Source organism: Lissotriton helveticus, chromosome 8 (assembly GCF_964261635.1).
Source record: "Lissotriton helveticus chromosome 8, aLisHel1.1, whole genome shotgun sequence".
Classification (NCBI taxonomy): Eukaryota; Metazoa; Chordata; class Amphibia; order Caudata; family Salamandridae; genus Lissotriton; species Lissotriton helveticus.
The window spans coordinates 186829290-186851762 of NC_136069.1; the positions used below are offsets into that span (position 1 = coordinate 186829290).

At 47.1% G+C, this 22473-nt stretch overlaps 1 protein-coding gene across 1 annotated transcript in view; it reads left to right on the forward strand.

Annotated features, from left to right (window-relative positions):
* The window catches only part of PIGP (phosphatidylinositol glycan anchor biosynthesis class P), a 109766-nt gene that overhangs the window by 15285 nt on the left and 72008 nt on the right, over window positions 1-22473 (forward strand). Inside the window, exon 3 of the mRNA XM_078656870.1 lies at window positions 1213-1285. Coding sequence (XP_078512996.1) covers window positions 1213-1285 — 73 coding nt within the window. The remainder of the gene's footprint in view (window positions 1-1212; window positions 1286-22473) is intronic.

Below are 22473 nucleotides of genomic sequence, written 5' to 3' on the forward strand. Positions count from 1 at the left end.
CACTTGATCAGGCGCCAGGACGCCCCTTTGCTGGGGCAGCTGTGCGCCTAATAAAAGTTATTAACATAACATAACATAACATCGTGTGGGTCAGGAGACTGCCCCACAAGCATGCAGCGGTCGGACCGATGGCCTGTCGGTTGGTCGGACCGCCACCGAAGGCATGTCGGTGGTGGTCCGACCGACAGTACAATCAGACGCTGTGCTTTCTTCCTTAGAAGTAATTTCAGGCAACATCATTTGCTCTGCTTTGCAAATCTACCACGTAACAATCAATCATCTCTTTCTGGATGCATTATTGACTGAATTCAGCATCTAAGGCAGCTGTGTGACCATAACCTCCTCCAGTGAAAAGACTTCTATCCTGCACCCATTTCCAATTGTATTGTGTTGTTAGGTCTAGGTGTTGACATCATTGCTGTCAAGCAGACCCACTGCAAACATTGTAGAATGAGTGCACTTTCAGTCCCACCGCTTTAGCCATTGTTTTTTTTACCACCCATCTTCTCTCAGCCATTGGCTTGAGATTTGATTAATCATGTCTTGGATCAGCCCTGTGGATTATTAATCTCTCGCCTGATGCTATGGGCTGTTTGGGTTCATCTTTCCTTCTGCTCTTGCATTCAGCTGCTTGGGACCACTTTACAACTATAGGCCTCTGTGTGCTCCTGCCAGTTCCCTCCTGTGTTAACACTGCATTCATTAGAGTGTTAAACCTTATGTCTTTGACAATACTTGTTTTCTTTACTATTCTGTTATGTTCGTAAAGAACAAATAGCTATTATATTGGCTCTCGTGCCGTAACTCCTTAAGTCACATTTACTTGCCCTTCCTTCTTATTACTGTGGGTTGATGAGAGTGGGTGTTTATCAGAGTACTATTTTGATGGATTAATAGGGTCTGCCACTAAAAGGAATGTAAAGAGGGGCTGCAGGGTATAATGGGAAGTAGTCCAAATGAAATTCTAAAATGTCAATTGTTTATGATGTAGTGAAGCTGCAAAAACGCAGATATCACAGCATTGGTGCACTCAAGAAACAAAAACAGCCGAACTGCTGGGAGCACTTTCTTGTGACTTTTTTGTGTGCACCCAAAGATCATATTTCAAAATGTGTCTACACTTGCTTTTTTTGGTTTGTTAATATGACTGCATATTAAAATATAAATCTTTGGTGCTGCTTTGTAACTGATAATTCTCTTGATTTTTGACAGTTCTTTACTTGATGTGGGCGTTTGTTCCCGAATCCTGGTTGTACTCGATAGGCTTAACGTACTGGCCTCAGAAGTAAGTTTAAAGCATCTTATGGCCATCGATTTGAAATGTAAGCTGCTCCATTACTTGTGAAAAACACTGCACGTTCCTCTAGCTCTCCCCGGTCGGGAGACATTTCCTCATATATAATCTTGATTTTTTTAGTAATTATTCACCTCTTTGAAATCTCGAGATGAGAAAAACGTGGACCCTCTGTTTTATTCAGGGCCACTGACTGAGGAAAGTGAACAGTCTTGGTCCTTTACATCCGCTCACATAAGGCTCTGTGTAGCTTTCACATCTGTCTGGAACTTACAACAACAGGAACTAGTTTATGGATCAGAATCCTCACTCCATCAAGATATTTCTCCCCGTTCTCTAGAAATAAAAATATTAATACCACGCTGTCCCTTTGGACAACTGCTTCTTATTCCCTTAATCTTGCTTGTACCTTTCCTGAAACTCAACTAAATCTGCTGCCAACTTACCTTGTTTTCAGTCTTTTTAATACAACCAGTAAAAGAAACATGGACTCCAACAATAGCCAGTAGTATAAAGTGATTCCTTTCGTCACCATTCATTTTTTGACAGGTGCCCCGCCCCGCCGGAAGTGACGTAGGAGCCGGAAGTCCTGCCTTAGAAGTCGTACCCCCCCATTCCCCCCTCTCCCTCCCCCCGAAGTCCCTCCCCCGAAGTCCGGCCCCGGAAGTTTGGCCCCGGAAGTCCGGCACCGGAAGTTCGGCCCCTGAAGTTCAGCCCCGGAAGGGGGAGGGTGTAGTGTGTGTGCCCTCCACACAGGAAATAATGGATGTGTAGGTGTATCATAGGTGTAGAGTGGGGGTCAGGGATGTCTAGGACTAGCTGCAAGCCACCCAGTAGGGCCTACTAGGGTCGTTTAGGGTTATGGGATGCGTAAGCAGAGACATACCTGTGTGCGCCATGTTGGTTGGGCAAGCAGGGACATGTCTGGGCATGTTCAGCAGATAGTTGTGGCTGTAGGCTGGTGTTGCTTCAGCAGTGGCGAGGTGCATCTGTGGAATGGGAGCCCTATAGTGGTGCTGGGTCTTTTTGGAGAGACCAGCCCACTAGGAGGCGTGCCTAATGCATATGGAGTTCATAAGTGGTAGACCATGGTGCAGGGCGTAACCACAGCCAGCCAAGGGCGGGAATCCCAATGCACCCCACAAGAGGCGGGAAGCTAGACGAGTTTGCTGGTGCAGTAATTTTGCCGCCTAATTTTAAAACGTCTCTGATGTAAAGTGACACTAGTTATGAAAATAAAATAAATAAATAAATGGCAAGTCACTCCAGGGGCCTGGCAACATATCAATGCATTGTTCTGTAACAGGGTAGAGTGTGCTACCACAACCCTAGACTGCAAGTTTGCTAGTGCAGTAATTTTGCCGCCTAATTTAAAAAAGTTTCTGTTGTAAAATTACACTAGTTATGAAAAAAAGAAAGAAAAAAAATTCCCACAAGAGGCGGGAAGCTAGATAACGAGTTTGCTGGTGCAGTAATTTTGGCGCCTAATTTGAAAAAGTCTCTGTTGTAAAGTGACACTAGTTATGAAAATAAAATAAAGAAATGCCAAGAAATGCCAGGGGCCTGGCAACCAGTGGTGGCTGGTATTAAGGGGCGTAGGGGGCGTTGCCCTCCAAGTTTTGGAGTGGAGAAAAGGGAGAAAATAATTAACACTACATGGAGCAGCTTGACAACTTTAAATCATGGCATGCTCGCTGCTTTGTGCTCCACTTCTACCCTAAGACAGTTATATTTTAATATTGTTTTCAGAGGTCCGACCCTCGGACGAGATTCCCCTCCTGTGCATGTGCTGAACAGGGCGCAGGGGGAAGTTAATTCTATGGCAGGACCGGAGGCTTCTGATTATGCTTTCTCATTTCTTTACTGCAAAACACAGCAGCCAATGAAAGTAAAACTACATTTGTAAAAAACTACAATATCCATGAGGCTTTGAACCACGCCTCCAAAGTAACGTCCAATCACATCATGAACAAGCATACAAAGTAGGGAGGCACTAATCCTGCCTCCTCTTTCTTTGCTGCTCCGCAGCCCAGATAAGTGCTTCTCTATTCTTATGACGATTTTGATCTTGTGTTTTATTCACATGATTGTATTTTATATGGTACTAGTGTTTTGCACATTGTTATATGCTAATGCTGCAGGATAACTATTGAGCCTTGCAATTTTGTCTTCGCACGCACTGCTTTCGCGCCTTCTCACGCTTGTACCAGGTCGGAGCGCGGCTTTCCCCGGCCCGCTTCGTCGACCCCCCCTTGTAGTTTCAGCGCGTGTTGCGCTTCAGGTTCCCCGTTCTGTCCCCGTTGTCTGCCTGCAGCTGTGGCTGCTTTTCAGCGCGTTCCGCGCTGGTGAGGGACTTGGCCCCCCCCTCTGGGAGTGGAACGCACGCCGAGGCCTTCGCGGGCTCCCAGCGTGCGTCTCAGGGGCTCGCGCGCAGCCCCGATAGCAGTGCCATAGTGATGCCTTGCCCCGGCTGAAAGGGGATTACTACGCAGTTGGCCAGGAGTCGGTGAGGCCGTTTTTGTTTCATTAAGGCAGCGTTTTCCCCTGTAATTGCTACCGAGGGCAGAAGACATTAACCCTCTCACTCCCTGGGCTCAGGGAGTTGCTTAATTTTTGGGAAGCCTTCCTAATCTCTGGATAAGGCTCTACTACCTCCATTAGTCCTAGAGTGGACTTTATGTAATGTGATAACCCTTCTAAGTATTTGGTTGACTCCTGCGCCTGGCACATTCTCCCAAACCGACGCCTTTGCGGGCTGGACAATAGAGCTTCCCTCTGGGGATTTGAGTGGAATAATCTTATTCCGGTGAGAGATGGCAGAGTTGGACTTCTGCGGAGAGGAGGTGACTGCGTGTACTGAACAGGGCGATGAGGAATATTATAATGATGAGTCCATGGAGGACCTTATTGACAGAAAACTTGATGCTAAACTGGACAAGGCCCTTTCATCTGCCCTGCTTCCCCTCACTAAAAAATTGGACTTACTTGTCCCGGACAAGCCCAAGCCCCTTCCTAGCTCTAGCCAGGGTAAGTCCCTCCCCCCACCCCTCCGAAGAAAGTTCCAGTTGACCCCTCCTGGCCTCATGCTCATTCCTACTCCAAATTGTGTAAATCCAAAGAGGCCCTCGCTGACGCAGAGCCCGACCCGTCCCGCTCCCAGCCCTCTCCTGTCACGATCATAGATACCACGACTGACACTGATACTGACTCCTCACAGGCCTCCAAACACCGTAAACGCACTAAGAAGCGTAAACACGACTCTTCCCCGGTCACTCCTTCCCCCTTCTCCTTTGACCCCTCGGACATTGTCCACCCCAGATCCTCTGATTGGGTTCCTCCCCCGGCTGTGGCAGAATATTTGGAATCTCATCTGCGCAAAGCCTTTGACAAGGAGGTCAGGGCTAACCTAAAGTCAGAATGCCCACGACCAGATCTTGCACACAAAGTGGCCGTAACCCCTGACATTGACACTTCCATGACGACCTTTCTGAAAAAGTATAAGAAAGACCTCAAGAAGGGGATTGATCGCGCGCTTAGGGCGTGCCAGGACAAGGTCCTCGACCTTTCGGGCCCCTTGGCAAAAATACTGGAATTGGCCCTCCAGGCCCAAGAAACGGGCGACGCCATCCACCCCGAGGTTTTGGCTGGCTGGGCGCAGCGAGCTATCTGCATGCTTGGGAACGCTAACTGCGCCCTTGCGTCTGAGAGAAGGAAATCCGTCCTGTTGCGTATTGATCCGCAGTTGGTGGAGTTGGCCTCTTCGGAGCCAGGTCCTCTGGCTGAAGCGCTGTTATTTGGAGACAAATTTGTTAAAGACATTGCGAAGTTTGTCAGCACTTTTGCGTCCCTTGACAAGTCACAAGCATCTCTGAAGAGAGTTCTACATCAGGTCTCTGGAAGGGCCGGGCGTGGCTGGGGACGTTCGACCGGCCGCTTCTCTAATAACAGTCCCCAGAGAGGATACGCCCCTCGACGTGGCAGAGGGGCATACACCCAGGAGCCCGACCAGGCGGGGTTCTACCCGTCCAGATCCCGCGGGTTCAGAGGCCGCTATAATCGAGGGGTCAACCGAGGCTACAAGAACTTCGATAATCAGTCCTCTGGTAAGTCCGATGAGTCCTGTTATGCCTCTGGGGGGCAGATCGAAACATATTGTCAGGAATTGGGAGACCCTGACGTCGGACGTTTGGATCCTTCAAACGGTTCAGGGGTATCTCATAGAAATGACCGAGTGTCCTCGTCAAGCCTTCCCTCCTCAACATCGCCTTTTTTCCCATCTAGAGCAGAGTTTTATAGACTCAGAGCTAAAAGAGTTGCTAGCCAAACAAGCCATTGCTGTAGGACCTTTCATCCCCGGAGGTTTTTGCAGCAACGTCTTTTTGGTTCAGAAAAAGGGCGGCGGCCAGCGCCTGGTTCTAAATTTGAGAGATTACAATCCCTTCGTGGTGTATCGCCACTTCAAGATGGAGGGTATTCAACTCTTGCGAGATCTCCTGCTAGAGACGTCTTTTTGGTTCGGAAAAAGGGCGGCGGCCAGCGCCTGGTTCTAAATTTGAGAGATTACAATCCCTTCGTGGTGTATCGCCACTTCAAGATGGAGGGTATTCAACTCTTGCGAGATCTCCTGCTAGAGAAGGACTGGATGGTCCGTCTAGATTTAAAAGATGCTTATCTAACGGTCCCCATTTGCCCATCACATCAAAAATTCTTGCAGTTTCCTTGGAAAGGGCAATGGTACCGGTATCAGTCACTTCCCTTCGGCCTCTCCTCCACACTATGGGTATTCACCAAACTCCTCAAACCAGTGGTCTCTCGCCTGCAAGAGATGGGGGTGCGCCTCATTGTGTACTTCGACGATATGTTGCTTCTGGCACAGGATCGGCATCTCCTCCTCACTCATCTGGAGTGGACGACGTCCCTGTTACAGAATCTGGGGTTCCTTATCAATGCCAAGAAATCAGTGATGTTACCGAGCCAACAGATGGACTTTCTGGGCTACATGATAGATTTAGTCTCTGCACAACTCCTTCTTCCAATGAGCAAAATCAGGTCCATAAAGAGGGAAATCAGATCCACCTTAGCCAAGGAGATGATTTCCTTGAGAGTGCTGGCGAGAATTGTGGGCCTTCTGGCCTCATCAATCCAAGCTATCTTCCCAGGACCATTACATTACAGGGCCCTTCAGAGGTTAAAGATCTTTTATCTACGGAAGAACTATCATTACGACCATCTCATTCCCCTATCTCCGGAAGCCCGAGATGAACTTCTTTGGTGGTTGGAGCACATGGTAGCTTGGAATGGGAGAGCCATCTTCGGCTCCGCCCCGGACGTGGTGATCGAGTCCGACGCCAGTCAATGGGGTTGGGGCGCTCGCTGTGGAGAATTTACCACAGGAGGCAGGTGGTCAGCAGACAAAGTAAACTTACACATAAATTGTCTGGAGTTGTTAGCAGGGTCCTTTGCCATCAAGTCTATCTCACCGCTGTAGAGCAACTGCTGCATTCTGCTGCGAATGGACAATGTCTCAGCGGTGAGATACATCAACCGCCATGGGGGGACGAGGTCCCGGATGTTAGTGCACATTGTGAAGGAGTTTTGGCAATTTTGTCTGGATCGCAAGATCTCAGTTGTGGCGGAGTACCTGCCCGAGAAATTCAATCAGGTGGCGGATTGGAACTCCCGGTTTCTGCGCGACTTCAGCGTCTGGAGGCTTCTCCCCTCGCTCTTTGCGCAGATCATGGATATGCGAGGCCCCTGCCAGATAGATCTGTTTGCCTCGCGCCTCAATGCCCAGCTTCCCCAGTTCTTCAGCTGGAGACCGGACCCGATGGCGAAGAGAACGGATGCCTTCCTGCATCATTGGGGCACCAGAGGAATTATGCCTTTCCTCCGTTTGCGTTGATTCCGAGAGTGGCGGCCTTTGTCCGGCGACAGAGAGCTTCTCTGGTACTAGTGACCCCGTTTTGGTCGACTCAGTCATGGTTTCCCACTCTGTTGGAATTGTCTGTAGATCTTCCCTTCCAACTTCCTTCCCTCCCGACTCTTCTCCAGGACCCAGTGGGGTTGTGTCATCCCTTGGTCCTGCAGAACCAGTTAACATTAATGGTGTGGACGCTCTCCGGAGACACGAGAGCATTGCAGGACTTTCACAGGTGGCTGCCGATTTTATGCAACAGGCGTGGGCTCCTTCCACCCGGAAACGGTATTCTGCTTCATGGAAGCGATAGGTGGGTTGGTGCCTTTCAAAACAGGTGGATCCCGTGGGATCACCTATAACTGATGTATTGAATTTCTTGTCTGAGTGTGCTAAGTCTGTACTTGCTTACAGGTCCGTTAATAATTTCAGGTCCGCTATTTCTGCTGGTCATGATCAGGTTGATGGTAAACCTGTGGGGATGCATCCCCTGGTCTGCAAGTTACTTAAAGGGGTCCGAGTGGCTAATCCCCCTCGGCCTAGGTATTCTATTCTATGGGATGTTAATAAAGTTCTCACTCTTCTAGAATCCTGGCCCAACAATGTTGACCTTTCCCTGAAGCAGCTGTCTGCCAAGCTTACTATGTTACAATGTCTGATTTCATGTCGAAGAGTGTCAGATGTTAGAGCTTTAGACCTAGCTGGCAGAATGTTCTCCCCACAGGGTGTCTCATTCATTATCACGAGACGGACTAAGACTATGTCCAGGTCAGTGGAGTATCCCGCCTTTCCTCACAATAACAAGTTATGTGTTTTACAGTGTTTAATGGTGTATGAAGAACGTACTATATCTCACAGGGTGGACCCTTTGGGTCAGTTGTTGATTTCTGTTCAAAAACCATTTAAGCCAGTCGCTGCTGCCACCTTAGCTAGGTGGGTCAGGTGGATTATGTCTGAATCTGGCATTGATGTGTCTGTTTATGGTGCTCACTCCGCTAGAGGAGCTATGGCTTCTAAGGCCTATGTATTAGGGTCCCGCTTAGAGGACATTCTTAAAGCAGCTGATTGGTCGTCTGACTCATAGTTTAAAGTGTTCTACTATAAACCTATTCCTCATGTTTCTGATGCTGTGATTGATGAGCTTTGAACCAGCATAATCAGAAGCCTCCGGTCCTGCCATAGAATACAACATTTTCTAGCTATCGCAACAAGAATTTTAGATTCTATTAAGGACACGGAGGCGAGGATTATCCCACCCGTTGGGACAGTTATTCAACTGTTAAGTTGTTTTGATATTATGTTGTTTGACAACTTTATGCCCACCCAATGAGAAATGTAGTTGTGGGCTCCTTTTCTCAACCTTGTTTTTCTATTATAGGAAATGATTCCAACAAAAGTTGAGTGCCTTCTCCGGTTGGAGTGGACGTGCCTTCAAGATGAAAGCGGTCGCCTTCGCTGGTTTTGGATTGTTCTCCGTTGAGAACCTATTACAGGAACTGTTAATTTCTCCGTTGAGAATTTCAAAGACTTTGTTTATTCTTATGGGATTACTTTGAGCAAAGAAGGAGGAGGCAGGATTAGTGTCTCCCTACTTTGTATGCTTGTTCATGATGTGATTGGACGTTACTTTGGAGGCGTGGTTCAAAGCCTCATGGATATTGTAGTTTTTTACAAATGTAGTTTTACTTTCATTGGCTACTGTGTTTTGCAGTAAAGAAATGAGAAAGCATAATTTTCGCCTTCGTGTCCTTAATAGAATCTAAAATTCTTGTTGCGATAGCTAGAAAATTTTGTATTCCTCTCCCTTGAGGCACAAGCGGGTAGAGGGACATTATCCTGATGGGAGGGGCTGCACAAAGCAGCAGTGAATGGGCTTCAAATGGGGCGCTTCTGACGTGGCCCTGGGCTCGGTCAGCAGAGCCTCATTCACATTAAAGGGAAGGGGTGGGGCTGGCCGACAGCAACACGGTGCAGTGGGTGGGAACGATTAGCACTGCTTTCGTCTTCGCACTGTTAGTCGCAACTTTAATTGGATAATGGAAGCTGCTGGGGGCGTGGGTTACTGGGTTCAGTTCAGCTCTTCCGAATTTATCACGTTTTGGCTGAATGTTTATTATGGCGCGCAAGTGCAAAGCAATGGACGCACACCATCAAGCTGCTCCAGTCGATCTAGTGACCCACAGGGCTACAGGCACCAGTTGCAGCAGTTTGAAAAAGAAAGGCCGCACCTGCATCCACGTTAAACGAGCACACAGCACGAGGGAAAGGAATTTAAAGAAACGCTGGTAGGATTTTTAATGTGAAACGTTTTGTTTTAAGGGACTCAATCTCTAACAGTCTACACTGAGTAGACAAGAGGGGCCGATGGGCACTGCGAGGGAAAGCCTCTTCATCTTAGGGTTGGAATAATTTCTCCACATCACCCCTTCACACCGCATATAATAATTTCAGTCGCTCATATACTTAAAAGGAGCCGCAAACCAGCCACCACAGCTCAGTGTGCCAAAACGGCTACAGTATGGTTTGCTGCTGAAATATGCGAGCCATGACATACATGGTCTTGGACTGCCGGCCACCTCCCCCCTTACACACTGACTGAATTACCCAATTCAACCAGTCAACACATGGGGGTCTTTGGAAGTCAAGGGGGGGTACAGGGCCCCCCCCTGGCCGTATTTATTAAAATATAAAACAAATCAAAAATTTTAATCAAATAAACATTTCTGACAATTATTAAAATGCACACTTTTCAGAAGATTAGATTGACATCCGTTTCGACATGGTATGATGGACTAACCTTAACAAATAGCTAGTACAGCGTGTTTCCTAACGTAATCTAATCATCCTGAAAATTAAACTGCATTCTAATATTTTTAATAAAGTCCTACGGCAAGGTCGCCAACTGGTGTCAGATCCTTTTACAGCTGCGCTCTCACGTTGAAGATGCGCATGCGCAACCCAGGGCACGTTACACCCACGTGCGCTCCCTGAACTCCATTTAACCATAACAGGAGGGCCCAGACACTCGCGCACCTTAGTGACGTCATAGTGTTGTGAGGGGTGGCTACCAGCCTGAGGAAAGCGTAGACTCCCTCCCCCGCACCCTTTAAAACGGGATATCATATCCTGCCCCTGAAGTTCTGAGAGAGACCAATGGCCCCTCCCGCGGGCGGCCCCTTTCGTGAATGGGTCCGCCCCCCCGTAAGGACCTTAAAATGCTGCTCACCGATTAATGACCTTACCGCCAGACACACATAATAAATACGACATTGCTATTCTAAAAGGAAAAAAGGCCTAAGGAGAAAATTGTTAATACACAGTAAAGCACAACACATATACATATACACGGCCCCACGGTGGGGCGAGGAGCGAGCCTGGGAGCGCGGGCACAAAGAGGCCGCTTCCCGCGCTCCCCAGGCTTTTTACCCTTTCGCTGCCGCGACCCCGCCCCCTCGCCCCGGAAGCACACCAGTACTTCCGGGGCGAGGGCGCAGGGCGAGCGGTCCCGAAAGGGACGGGGTGTTGGAGGGGCCGGGCCCCGCCATGCTTGCGTGGGGGCCTATTGGCCCCCCCTTGTATTTCGTTTCTCAGAAATGTAAGCAGGGCTTCCCAGGCCTTAATCCCACTTAAAAGCAGGGAGCCCTCGCTGCACGCTACATGTTGACACTCAGATCTCCGACGCTTTTCAAGACCCCGCTTGTTACTTCAGGGAGGTGTTTGTAAAAATAAAACAGGAAAAGCAGAGATGCATCCGTTACCGAACGGTATTGGATATGGGGAGTTTAGAGGATGCTGGTCAACATATAAGTAATCTTTTAAAACCTAATGCAGCCTCGAAACAAAGCAAAGCCTTTCCATATTTAACTTTCAAGCCTTAATCCCCTCTTAGCCATTTAAACCCCCTGTCCTCTTTTTATTGTCTAAAACTGTAAAATACTTTGCCGGCTCCCTGCACCAATTAAAAGCTGTGCTTTCTTTGGAGCCCGTGCCTTATTTCAATTGAACTCTGGGCCACAACCATTTGTTTTCATTTAGTGGCTACAGCCGGAGCTGGGCTCGTTTTAGCATTAACTGTTTATTCCACACACTGACCACATAACTGATGCTACCACGTACACTGTAATGAGAAATTATACTCTGTGCAGGCAGTCGGACGTGCTGTTGACAGATGCCAAGGTGTGTGGTGTGTCTGTATGAAATGATAAAAAAAAAAAACATGTACAGCCAAAGTTTGAATCCTTGAATGTGAGCATGAGCATTCTGCTGGTATGGCTGACTCCCACTTTCATTCTCCCCATGTTGACAAACTCATTATCATTGTCGGGTCAGAGTACACTATATTATCTATTATTCAAACATCTACGCATGATGCACTTGTATCGTGCTGCTCGGTGCATTGTTAATTTCTACCAACCGCACCACCTGTCTGCTGTAGGCGTTTGTGGGGTCTGTCATCCTCTTGCACCCTTTTCCACGAGGCGCATTCACATAGGTACAGTTTGTTTTGTCATTTTTAACAGTCTTTAGTTCTGAACTACGCCCCCCATTACCCCCCCCCCCCCGGTTGAAATTAGGATGAATTCAGTGCTTTGGTGAATTGATACTGCTAATTATGTAGTGTTTCTTGTCACAATTTGCCACATGCTTTTTTCAAACTTTCTCGGGGATATAGGGAGAGAACCCCCTTTATGTTTCTGGGCTTGCTCGCTTCATGACATAACACTCCTCACCAACTTTTACGCCCTACCACTTTGAAATGTCACCAGCCGCCACTGCTGGCAACATGTCCATGCATTGTTCTGTAACAGGGTAGAGTGTGCTACCGCAACCCTAGACTGCAAGTTTGCTGGTGCAGCAATTTTACCGCCTAATTTTAAAAGTCTTAGATGTAAAATAACATTAGTTATGAAAAGACATAAATGTGAAGTCACGCCGGGGGCCTGGTAACATGCCCACGCATAGTTCTGTAACAGGGTAAAGTGTGCTGCCACAGCCCTAGACTGTAAGTTTGCTGGTGCAACAATTTATACTGTCTAATTTTAAAGTCTCTGTTGTAAACTGACACTTGTTATGAAAAAAAAAAAAATATATATATATATACATTTTAAAGTCTCTGATTTAAAATGACACTAATTCTGGAAATAAATAAAATAAATAAATGTTAAGTCAAGCCGTGGGCCTGGTAACATGCCCATGGATAGGTCTGTAACAGGGTAAAGTGTGCTGCCACAGCCCAGAAACGGTGGGGTGGAGCAAGTCCCCATAAGAGGCGGCAAACAAGAATGTGAGTTTTCTTATGCAACAATGTTACGGCCTAGTTTTAAAAGTCTCTGATGTAAAGTGATACACGGTATGAAGCAACGACTTGATGGTGGGAAAGGTTGTCTGGGGAGCTGGTAAGCATAGCATTTTTGTAAAGCGGCCGAGGGCCTGGTAATATGTCCAGTCATAGTTTTGTAACCTGGTAACGTGTGCTGCCGCAGCCCCAGAAACGGCAGGATGAACCAGGGCTCCATAAGAGGGGACAAACTAAAATGCAAGTTTACTGATGTAACAATTTCACCGCATAATTTCAAAACCGTCTTAAAACAGTGCTAAGACACGTCAAGGCTTCTACGTGGGGAACAGGTGCCAGGGACTGATTAGCATGACAGTCTTGTAAAGAGTGGTGCTGAGGGTCTGGTAATATGCACAGTCATGGGGCTCTTAGAAGGGACAGTGCGTGAGAGGTCAGTGAAAGGATAACATATTTTAAGGCACGTTTTTTACACCTTGGGAGTGTGTGGAATAAAAAAGTGCACCGTGTAAACTCTTTTCCATGAGTTTCCCGCCTGTCTAGAGGGCGCCCACCCCATGGCCTATTTATCAGATTGTAACAGATGTGAAAGTATGCCATTAGTAGGGCAAGCTTTTTACACATTTGGAGTGTGTAGAGAAAAAATTGAAGTGAAACACTTAAACTCTTTTCCATGAGTTTCCCTCCTGTCTAGAGGACGACCCCACATGGCCTATTTATCAGATTGTAACAGGTATAAAAATAGGGACATAACTTATGCACACACTTGCACTCTGAAAATTGTCTGGAATACCTAAATGTATCTTTGCGGGTGAACAGGCTTTGACGAAGACTACAGAGTTAACATGGCACAGAGGGGTAACAGCAACGCTGATAAAACACATTTTATACTTAATGTAAGTAGCTATGGAAGTTGTTTTTAATTTATAAGGCAGTTCTGGTATTTGTGAAAAACTTTAGACTATGAATGACTGTAAAAATAAGCATGCATATAGGTGTTATTGTAGTACTATGTCATAGAGACCTAACAGTTTTAAGAGGGTGAATTACAAAATAAAACAATGCCTTTTATACACATACCTTAAGTGTTGGTGGTCTTCAGGATATGTAGGAGATGTTAGGACTCCCCAAAATCCGACATCTGCTGCATTACAAGGGGACAGTTGTGGTATGTGCACTGGCTGCTGCTCTGCGCTCTCCAAAGCCCACTTTAAAAAAAAAACAGGGTTGCAGAGATGTGACAGAAGGGTGGGGTTCTCAGAAAAAAGGAGTTGGAAATAAGCAGATAGACCAAGCCCCCAGCCCTCAGACTCGTGGATGCCTGACACACAGCGTTGGTGAAATGATGGTTTAAAAAAAGAAAAAAGGATATCTTCATCCAGTCCCTGGACAGCATGGAATATCTTGGGTGTGTCCCTCCTTAGACCACGGGCTCTAAAAAACTGTTAGTCATAGAGGTATTGTGGAGGGCAACTTTTATAAAGGCTATTACATGCAACATATGACTAGACTGAAGCACTGAGGGGGTATTCCATATTAGAGCAGTGTCTCTAAAAACTGTAAGGCCTAGTTTTCTTAACACATGAAACCCTTGTAAGTCAGATAAGTACGGCCGGCACTCCAAGGGGAATTTCGTGCAGATACACTTTTTCTACGGGAGTTTCTACCACCACCCCTATTATCTATGCTATCTATGCTGCCCAGCCTGTCCATGCACACTTCAAATAATTACATTTCAAACTCAGGTTTTCTTTTTTGTACTTTCACAAAAGCAAGCGGGTGAGGCTAAGTAAAACCAAACCCTCAGCACCTATTTCAGTGCCCAACCAGCACCAGAGTAAGACCTATGTATAATTAGCAAAATGTCTTGGGCTTTTAAAAAATGCAAAATGAACGGTGCTTGTCTCTGGCGCGTTTCGGCCACAAACGGTGGCCTTGATCACATGACATACACTAACCAGAAATGAGAATTTAAAGGTAAAGGGATGCTTCCTGTGATGTAAATGGCCCTAACAAACATAGAAGTAATACTTATACTGCGAGCGTCTGCTTTCCAATACATGATTTAAACAGCTACATTGGGTACATATGGTGCTATGCTATTAATAAGTCTTTTAGTGCCATAATTGCATATATGATTATACATCATTTTTTTTACCATATAAATGCACCCATTATAACATCAAATTGTATACCAACATGACGTACATACTTACATGTTGCTGTAAATATTGAAAACATATTAAAACAAACCTTGTATGTACACTGTGCAAATATCGCTACGTATTACTCAGATCTTACAACCAGACGATGTGTGACAATGTTATAACAAAGCGCTGACAGCAGCTAATGTCTTGTACAGACAAAATAAAGTGCATAGTGCTTACATCGTTTCTAATATTAAAGTCCTATTAAAATTCATCAAGTATATAACCTGTGTGGGAGGGGGCGCTAGGTGGCGCACGGCGGAATGGCCGCAGACTTGTGAGGCTCCTGCTGTCCGGCATTAAATCCGTAACTTATCCTGGTCCTACGATCCCCCTACACGGCCATTGGGGTCACTTTGCAGTGCCGCGAAGCTGGGGGTGCTAGCGGTACAGGAATTTTACCGCTCCCGTACAAGCTCCGGTGAGAACTGAGGCTACCGATATTCCTGCGGTGAGACTGACCAAAGCAATGGAGCTGGCAGCGGGACGGGACGGCTACGCAAGGGTCGCGGTCCCCACGTGGTATACAGGCCCGGGGAGAACTGAAGACGATCCACGGCACCGGAGGGCACTACCGCCGGAGGCGACAATAGCGGCTGACACAGAGTGAGAAGCGGCTGCCAGATCGCGGCATTATCTCAGACTGCGACCGAATTGTGAGTAGCGGGCAACTTTCAAAGTAGCTGCTGCCCAGCGTGCCGCCATTACAGACCAGATCCACAGCGTTGACAACGGGCTGTGGGGGGCTGAGAGCATTCTTTCCGACAGATGCGCAACAGCGGCGAGGGACAGAGGTGACAGAGGCCCGCGACTTGCACTGACCAAACATTACCCGTGATATATCGTGGGACTGGCGGCAGGAATTGATTAGCACGCGGAGGGGGCCGACCGTTACGCGAGTGCTGCGGCTCCACTGCTGGAAGCAGGCCTCTTTCCGCAGAAACAGCAGCATTATGGATATATAGCCCGAGAGATAGCTTAAGTGACACGAACACGGCGCGGAGAATCTCTGGGAGTAAGGATTGAGTGCCCCCGAGGCCCGAGAGCTCCTATGATCCCGGGACTAGCTGCCAGCCGCTGATTCAGGGTGAGAAACATAACGTCGGAGGCCCTATAAAGAGGCTCCTTATAGAGACACTTTCTCCTGGGTAAAACTATCGCTTGCAGCTGTCAGACCTGCGAGGCCGCCTTACAGGCTAGAAGATATTCACTGTACAAACATTGTGATACTCCCCCTGCACCCGTGCGGCCGAAGTGTCTCACGCCACCATGAGAGAGAGAGCGTGAAGCTATGGGACACGCGAGACCCCTATAGTGTCTGGCTACTGCACATTGTCAGACAGTGGTAGATAACGTGGCCCACGAGGGCAGCGCGATCAGGACGATATCTACCCACTACAGACGACTGAGAGCTAGATACTGCTGACCCTGCAGCCACGTGCCATGGCGACATGTCGTAACTGTGAGAGAGACAGCGCGGATTTGGAGTGGTAGCGGACTGGGCTGCCCAGGGGGTGGAACCCCTCTAGGCACGAGTCAGTACATAACAGTTGAAGCTGCGATTGCCCAAATAACAGACTACACAGCACACAGGGGGCAAGTTCAGGGGGCAATATCGCTTCGTAATGGGCAGAATGGACTCTAGACAGCCGCGCCTCACCTTCGAGACCAAGCGCAACAGAAAAAAGGCAAACGCAGAAGAGGCGGCTGGAACGCCTGAAGTGCTGACTGACCGGCCCACAAGCTCCGAAAGTAACCTGCAAACGATTCTCATAGAAATGCGTCAAGGCTTTGCGACAATTGCAGGGAAGGTCGACACGCTCACGACACGGCTGGATAATATCACGATTAAGTTGGATACTCATGACACGCGCATCAAAGAGGCAGGGCAGCGGATCTCCGATTCGGAAGATGTCGCGGAGCAGCTGAAGGCAGCCGTAACTCAAATGGATAAACTCCTCCGGATAATTGACGCTAAAAATGAAGACATCGAAATTTGAAGTCGTCGCAATAATGTACGAATTCTAGGAGTGCCCGAAAACCCAACACAGGCCGCCTGGAACAATATGTTGAAAAAATACTGACGGCGGTCACCGAAGAGGGGATGTTGTCTGCACAATTCATCGTGGAGAGGGTGCATAGATCATTGGCTCCACGACCGCCACCGGGAGCACCTCCCAGACCAATTAAAGCACGCCACCCCAATTATAGAGATCGCAATGCAGTCTTAAAAGTGGCGAGAGAGAAGAAGAACCTTCATTACGATGGCGTCAACTTTACCATTTTCCCTGATTTCACAATACGAGTGCAAGAGGAACGGCGAAAGTTCACTGCTGTGAAACAAAAGCTGAAACAAGAGCTGGTGGATTATGCGCTACTATATCCTGCAAAGTTGCGCATCACCTATCAGGGAAAGCAAACAATCCATACGACACCACAATAGGTGGAGACATTTTTTAAAACGCTCAAACGACGCAAGCATGGTGCAGCGGACAGGGGAGAGATGGCCGATACGCAATTGTCGGATGTTGAATGATAGGGCAGTGTCTTCACCATGTTGCAGACTGTAGAGAGGACGATGCCTACCCGTTGGTGGGCGGATGCAGAAACATTGGCGCCCTATGGACACATGTAATGTATGACTCACTTGAGGTGCATCGTAGCTCTACATGCTAAGGTTAAGTCAGACATTGGCTGAGGGTAGAAGGGACGTAGTACGCATAACATCTATTGCTGGACACCCCCACAGGTTTCTTGTCCGGGGGGCTCACATGATCAAGTGGTCCCTTGGCTAAAACGCAGGGTGTTGGTGTGTCACCTGGAGAGGCAACCCCTATAGGTGTACCCCCTTTGCAGCATGGTTTTGAGTTGTTATGGGGAGGGAAGGGGAGGGACTGTTTGCTAGCTGGTATGATTGGGATGCTTCAGTGGGTGGGGGGGGAATTGTTTTAGCGTACAAGTTGGAATGGTACTGCACATGCAATTATTAATAGACTCGTTCTGGAGGGCAGACAAGTGGTGTATATTTGGTGTTGTAAACCTGGTACATGACAAACACAACCTACAATGGCGGAGACTGACCCAGAATCGTCAGTGACCATCATGACTTGGAATGTACGGGGGTTGAATGATGCAAGAAAATGTAGGAGTGTCTTGGCATATTTAGACAGTCATCAGGTGCACATCGCATTAATACAGGAAACGCACTTGCATCCACAATCACGTATAACCTTTGCTAGCAGGTGGGCGAATGTTCGCTTATTCTCATCATACCCCTCTTATGCAAGGGGCACCGCCATCTTGATTAAAAAGAATGTTCCATTTACGATCCTGGGAGAAATCCTCGACCCGTATGGGAGATTAGTGGTGGTCTGGGGAAGGCTAGGGACTGATACCATAACCATTGTGAATTGTTACGCCCCTAATGTAGATACTCCTGCATTTTTTATAACACTGTGGGGTCGCATCGTGAATATCGGATCGATGCATGTGGTATGGGGAGGAGATTTTAATGTAGCCATGCACCCTACAATAGATAGAGCAGATGGGAATGCACACTACCATACCAGATCTCGGGAGGTCCTGCAGGGCATACTGGATGAAAATGGGTTGGTAGATAGTTGGAGATTTGTCCACCCCTTGAGACGGGAAGGATACACTGGCACATGGGCTCGCCTGGATTACTGTTTTATTTCCAAGGGGCTGTGCACTGGGCTGCTGAGGGCTACACACCTTGCCAGAACGTATTCTGATCACTGTCCTGTTTGGGTGCAGTTGTGGCTACCTGGGTACGGTCTGCCTAGGCGACAATGGCGCTTGCAACCTAATGCCCTGCTAGATGAGGTGCTCCGGACCGAACTTGGGGAGGAGATAGAGGCCTTCTTTTCCCGCAACAAGGTACGGTGGATGATGTCGAAGTTGTGGGGGAAGCATTTAAAGTTACCATCAGAGGCTGTGGCATATCAAAGAGCTTTGAGGTGCTGCGAGATATACAGTGAAGAATACACACCTTAGAGAAGGACCTAAGGGGGCTGGAAGCGCGGATGGTACATGAAAAACTGGGTACACTGCATGATGATTTCCGGACTAAGCTGTCGGAGTATGAAGAGGAGGCTGCAAGGAAGGCTAAGTTCCGAGGCAGACACTGGGTGGCACGAAGATATTGTGAGGGAGAGAGGCCGGGGAAGGCATTAGCTGAACTCATTAGAAACCCTCGTTTCAACACCTGTATTACAGAAATAGGCAGACCAGGGGGGGAATGTGTCTAGATACAGAGGGTATATTAGACATATACACGGCACATTATAGCCAGTTGTACACATCGCAGGCAGCGGGAGAGAAAAGGATGGACGACTTCGTGGTGGACATTGTGTTATGCTGGCTGGGAGACGTGCATAGGACATTCCTCAGTGCACCTCTGGAACTGGATGAGATCAGGGAAGCGATATTGTCCCTTAAGAATGGAAAGGCACCGGGGCTCGATGGGCTGCCTGCAGAATTTTACAAATGCTACATTAATATTATGGCTCCGGTGCTCCGCGAAGTTTTCGAAGAATCACTTGAGGTGGGCGTTCTCCCTCGCTCGATGAGGGAAGTGATGATCACGTCCCTCTTGAAACCTGGAAAGAGTCCCATGAGCTGTGACTCTTACAGACCCCTATCATTGATTAACTGTAATGGCAAAATTTTAGCCAAAGTATTAGCTACAAGACTGTCCCTTTTAATGACGAAGATTATACTCCCAGACCAACCTGGATTTGTTCCCAACAGAGCCACGAATCATAATTTGCGCACGCTCTTTTCACTAATTCAAACTGTAGCGCCTGACTTCCCAGCTGCTGCGGTGTTCTTAGACGCCTCTAAGGCATTCGATTCAGTTGAGTGGAGCTATTTGTTCGGAGTGTTACGGAGGATGGGCTTTCCCAAATTGTTTATATCATGGATACAGCTCCTTTATACACAGCCCACTGCTAGAGTATTATTAAATGGTCGACTATCTGCCCCCCTTAATATAACACGTGGTACCAGACAGGGGTGCCCATTATCTCCCTTGTTGTTCGACATAGCAATTGAACTATTGGCATGTCGAATACGCCAAATACATCATCGGAGTGCATTCAAATGCTTCCAGCGACAAATCGCGATTTCATTATATGCTGACGACTTGACGTTATTTGTCGTAGACCCGCAGCAGAATCTGAATCCGCTACTCCGTGAATTTATAGTATTTGGTAGACTGTCAGGGGTACAATTAACTGGGGTAAGTCACAATTTTTTCCGCTCACTCCCGCGGTTGCGGAATTTCCCCTGGATTATCCAATCGAATGGTGTCATGATGATCTTCGCTAATTGGGGATTCAAGTCTCCTGAATTAGGGATGAAACAATTAGGCTGAATTATGGTACGGCAATAGCTAAGTTGACTTCTAGTGTTCGCGGTGGATATCGTTGCCGATGTCCATGGCTGGCAGGGCCTCACTTATTAAAATGGTGGTCCTTCCGCATTTTCTGTATCTCTTCCTTAACATCCCGTACTATCCGGGTGATTTGTTTTTTTAAAACATTGCGCACGGAACTGATCCGATTATTTTGGGGTGGCAAACAACCGCGACTTAGCTGGTCGATGCTTACACAGCCTTATGATAAGGGCAGTTTTGATATCCCTGACTTTGAAGGGTACTACTTAAGCGCACAAGCTCATTACGCTTATCATTGGATGGCACCTACACCATTCATGCCGCAAATAGCAGTAGAAGATTGGATTGCGCACCCCCTCCCTCTAAATTACCTAATTTATGGCTCTGTTGCGGACATTGAAACGCCGCCCACAACTGTGACGTGTACAATAGATGCTTGGCGGAGAATAGCGAAGTTGTTCCAACTAACATTGGTATACTCGGCACGTCTGCCATTGACATATCATCTGAACATGGTGCTCTTACAGGAAAAGGGGTTTCGAATGATGTGCCAATGCCTTAAGATAAGTACATGGGGGGGATCTGTTCTTGGAAGGGCAGTTTCGCTCTAGAGATTCATTCTTTTAAGATGTCCATCCCACGCCACTGGATATATTCTATTACGCCTGAGACAGGGGATGCGAGATATCCTTCCGGATTTTCCTCAGGAGCCTGAGAACTTCGCCCCGTTACACGACATGTTGGGACTGCGGGAGGGAAAACATTTGGTATCCCGATTATATGGGACTATCAGAACACTGAAACAAGGGGTGGAAGGTTCGGCTCGAATGCGATGGAGGGAGGATCTGGGACAAGAGATTACTGAAGCTCAGTGGAAATACTGCTGTGGGATTACAGCTAACATAGCAGCTAGTTGCCGACTCAAGATCCTTCATTATAAGTTCCTGCAGCGGATGTACTACACCCCAGCCAAAAAATATAAATTTAAATTGTCTGATACTGACAGATGTGACAGATGTAAAAGAGAGGGTGCTGGGTTTCTCCACCTGGCATGGGAATGCCCCGCAGTTTGGGACTACTGGACACTAGTGCATGCGGCCCTCGAGGCCATGATAGGGATCACGGTGGACAGGGACCCACTACTGATACTTTTAGGTTACACCATGCCTATCCCCAAACAAGATAGAAAATTTGTGGATATTGTTTTATTATTGGCCAAGCGCCGACTGGCGTGTCGATGAGGAAGGGGCAGGGCTCCGAAGTTTAAGGACTGGTTAAATGATGTCATACACTGTCAGGAACAGCATGTCATCTATGCTGAAATGCAGCCGATGGCTTGTAGGCCTAGAGATATCTGGGGGCCACTGAAGACATATCTTCTCAATGCTGCAGAATCAGATACAGAGGACGTACCTCACACTCATGTTAAAATGGTCGGGGAGGGGGAGAGTGAGATACCTCATATTGCGATCTAGAGTTGATGGGATGCGTCATAATTCATGTGACTATGCTACTTATACAACTGTCATTGTATGATGCAGAGTTATAGTAGACATACTACCTAACCACAGGTGAGGTGAAAATCTAGGTCTCTGTGTTCATGTGCAACTTCGCAACCCCTCTGTTTGGGGTCTATCCCTACTATACAGTCCTGCCACAATTGTATATGATGTAATGCCTGATTCTCCTGATTACCCTGCTCGACTTGTATCTATGGAGTGTAATGCTAATGCTGCGTATCTGGATGTTACATGAAGATATATGCCATGTATCCCTTTTCTGCCCCTAAAGGAAGTGTTAAGATTAATTATACATCTGTGCCAATACCAATGTTTTTTTTTTCAATCTGCAAAATGATATAAATAAAGTTTAAAAAAAAAGTATATAACTTGTGCAAACATAGCTATGCTTATGGCAAATGTACATATGTAACATGAATACTGATAGTACCTCTCTCTTGTACCTGTGTATAAATATATCCGTATACAACAACTTAGTGTGTGTGTATATATATATATATATATATATATATATATTCACTGAAAAAACCATAGGTTTCAGGCCTTATATAGTTAGTAATTAGCATTTAAAAAAACCTTTGAAATTCATTGTATAGTTAGGAATTAGCATTTAAAAACCATTGAAATTGCTCCTATATAGTTAGTTGGACTAACTATATTTCGCGCACCCGCAATCCACTGCTGATGATGTCACATATTACGAAAACTTCTTATGGGGCAACCCAGTATCCCTAAGAACCTGGGCAATACATTAATAGTTACAACAGTGGTTCTGTCTGGTATGAACACAATTGCTTTAAATTCTGTATATATCTTCAACTGTAAT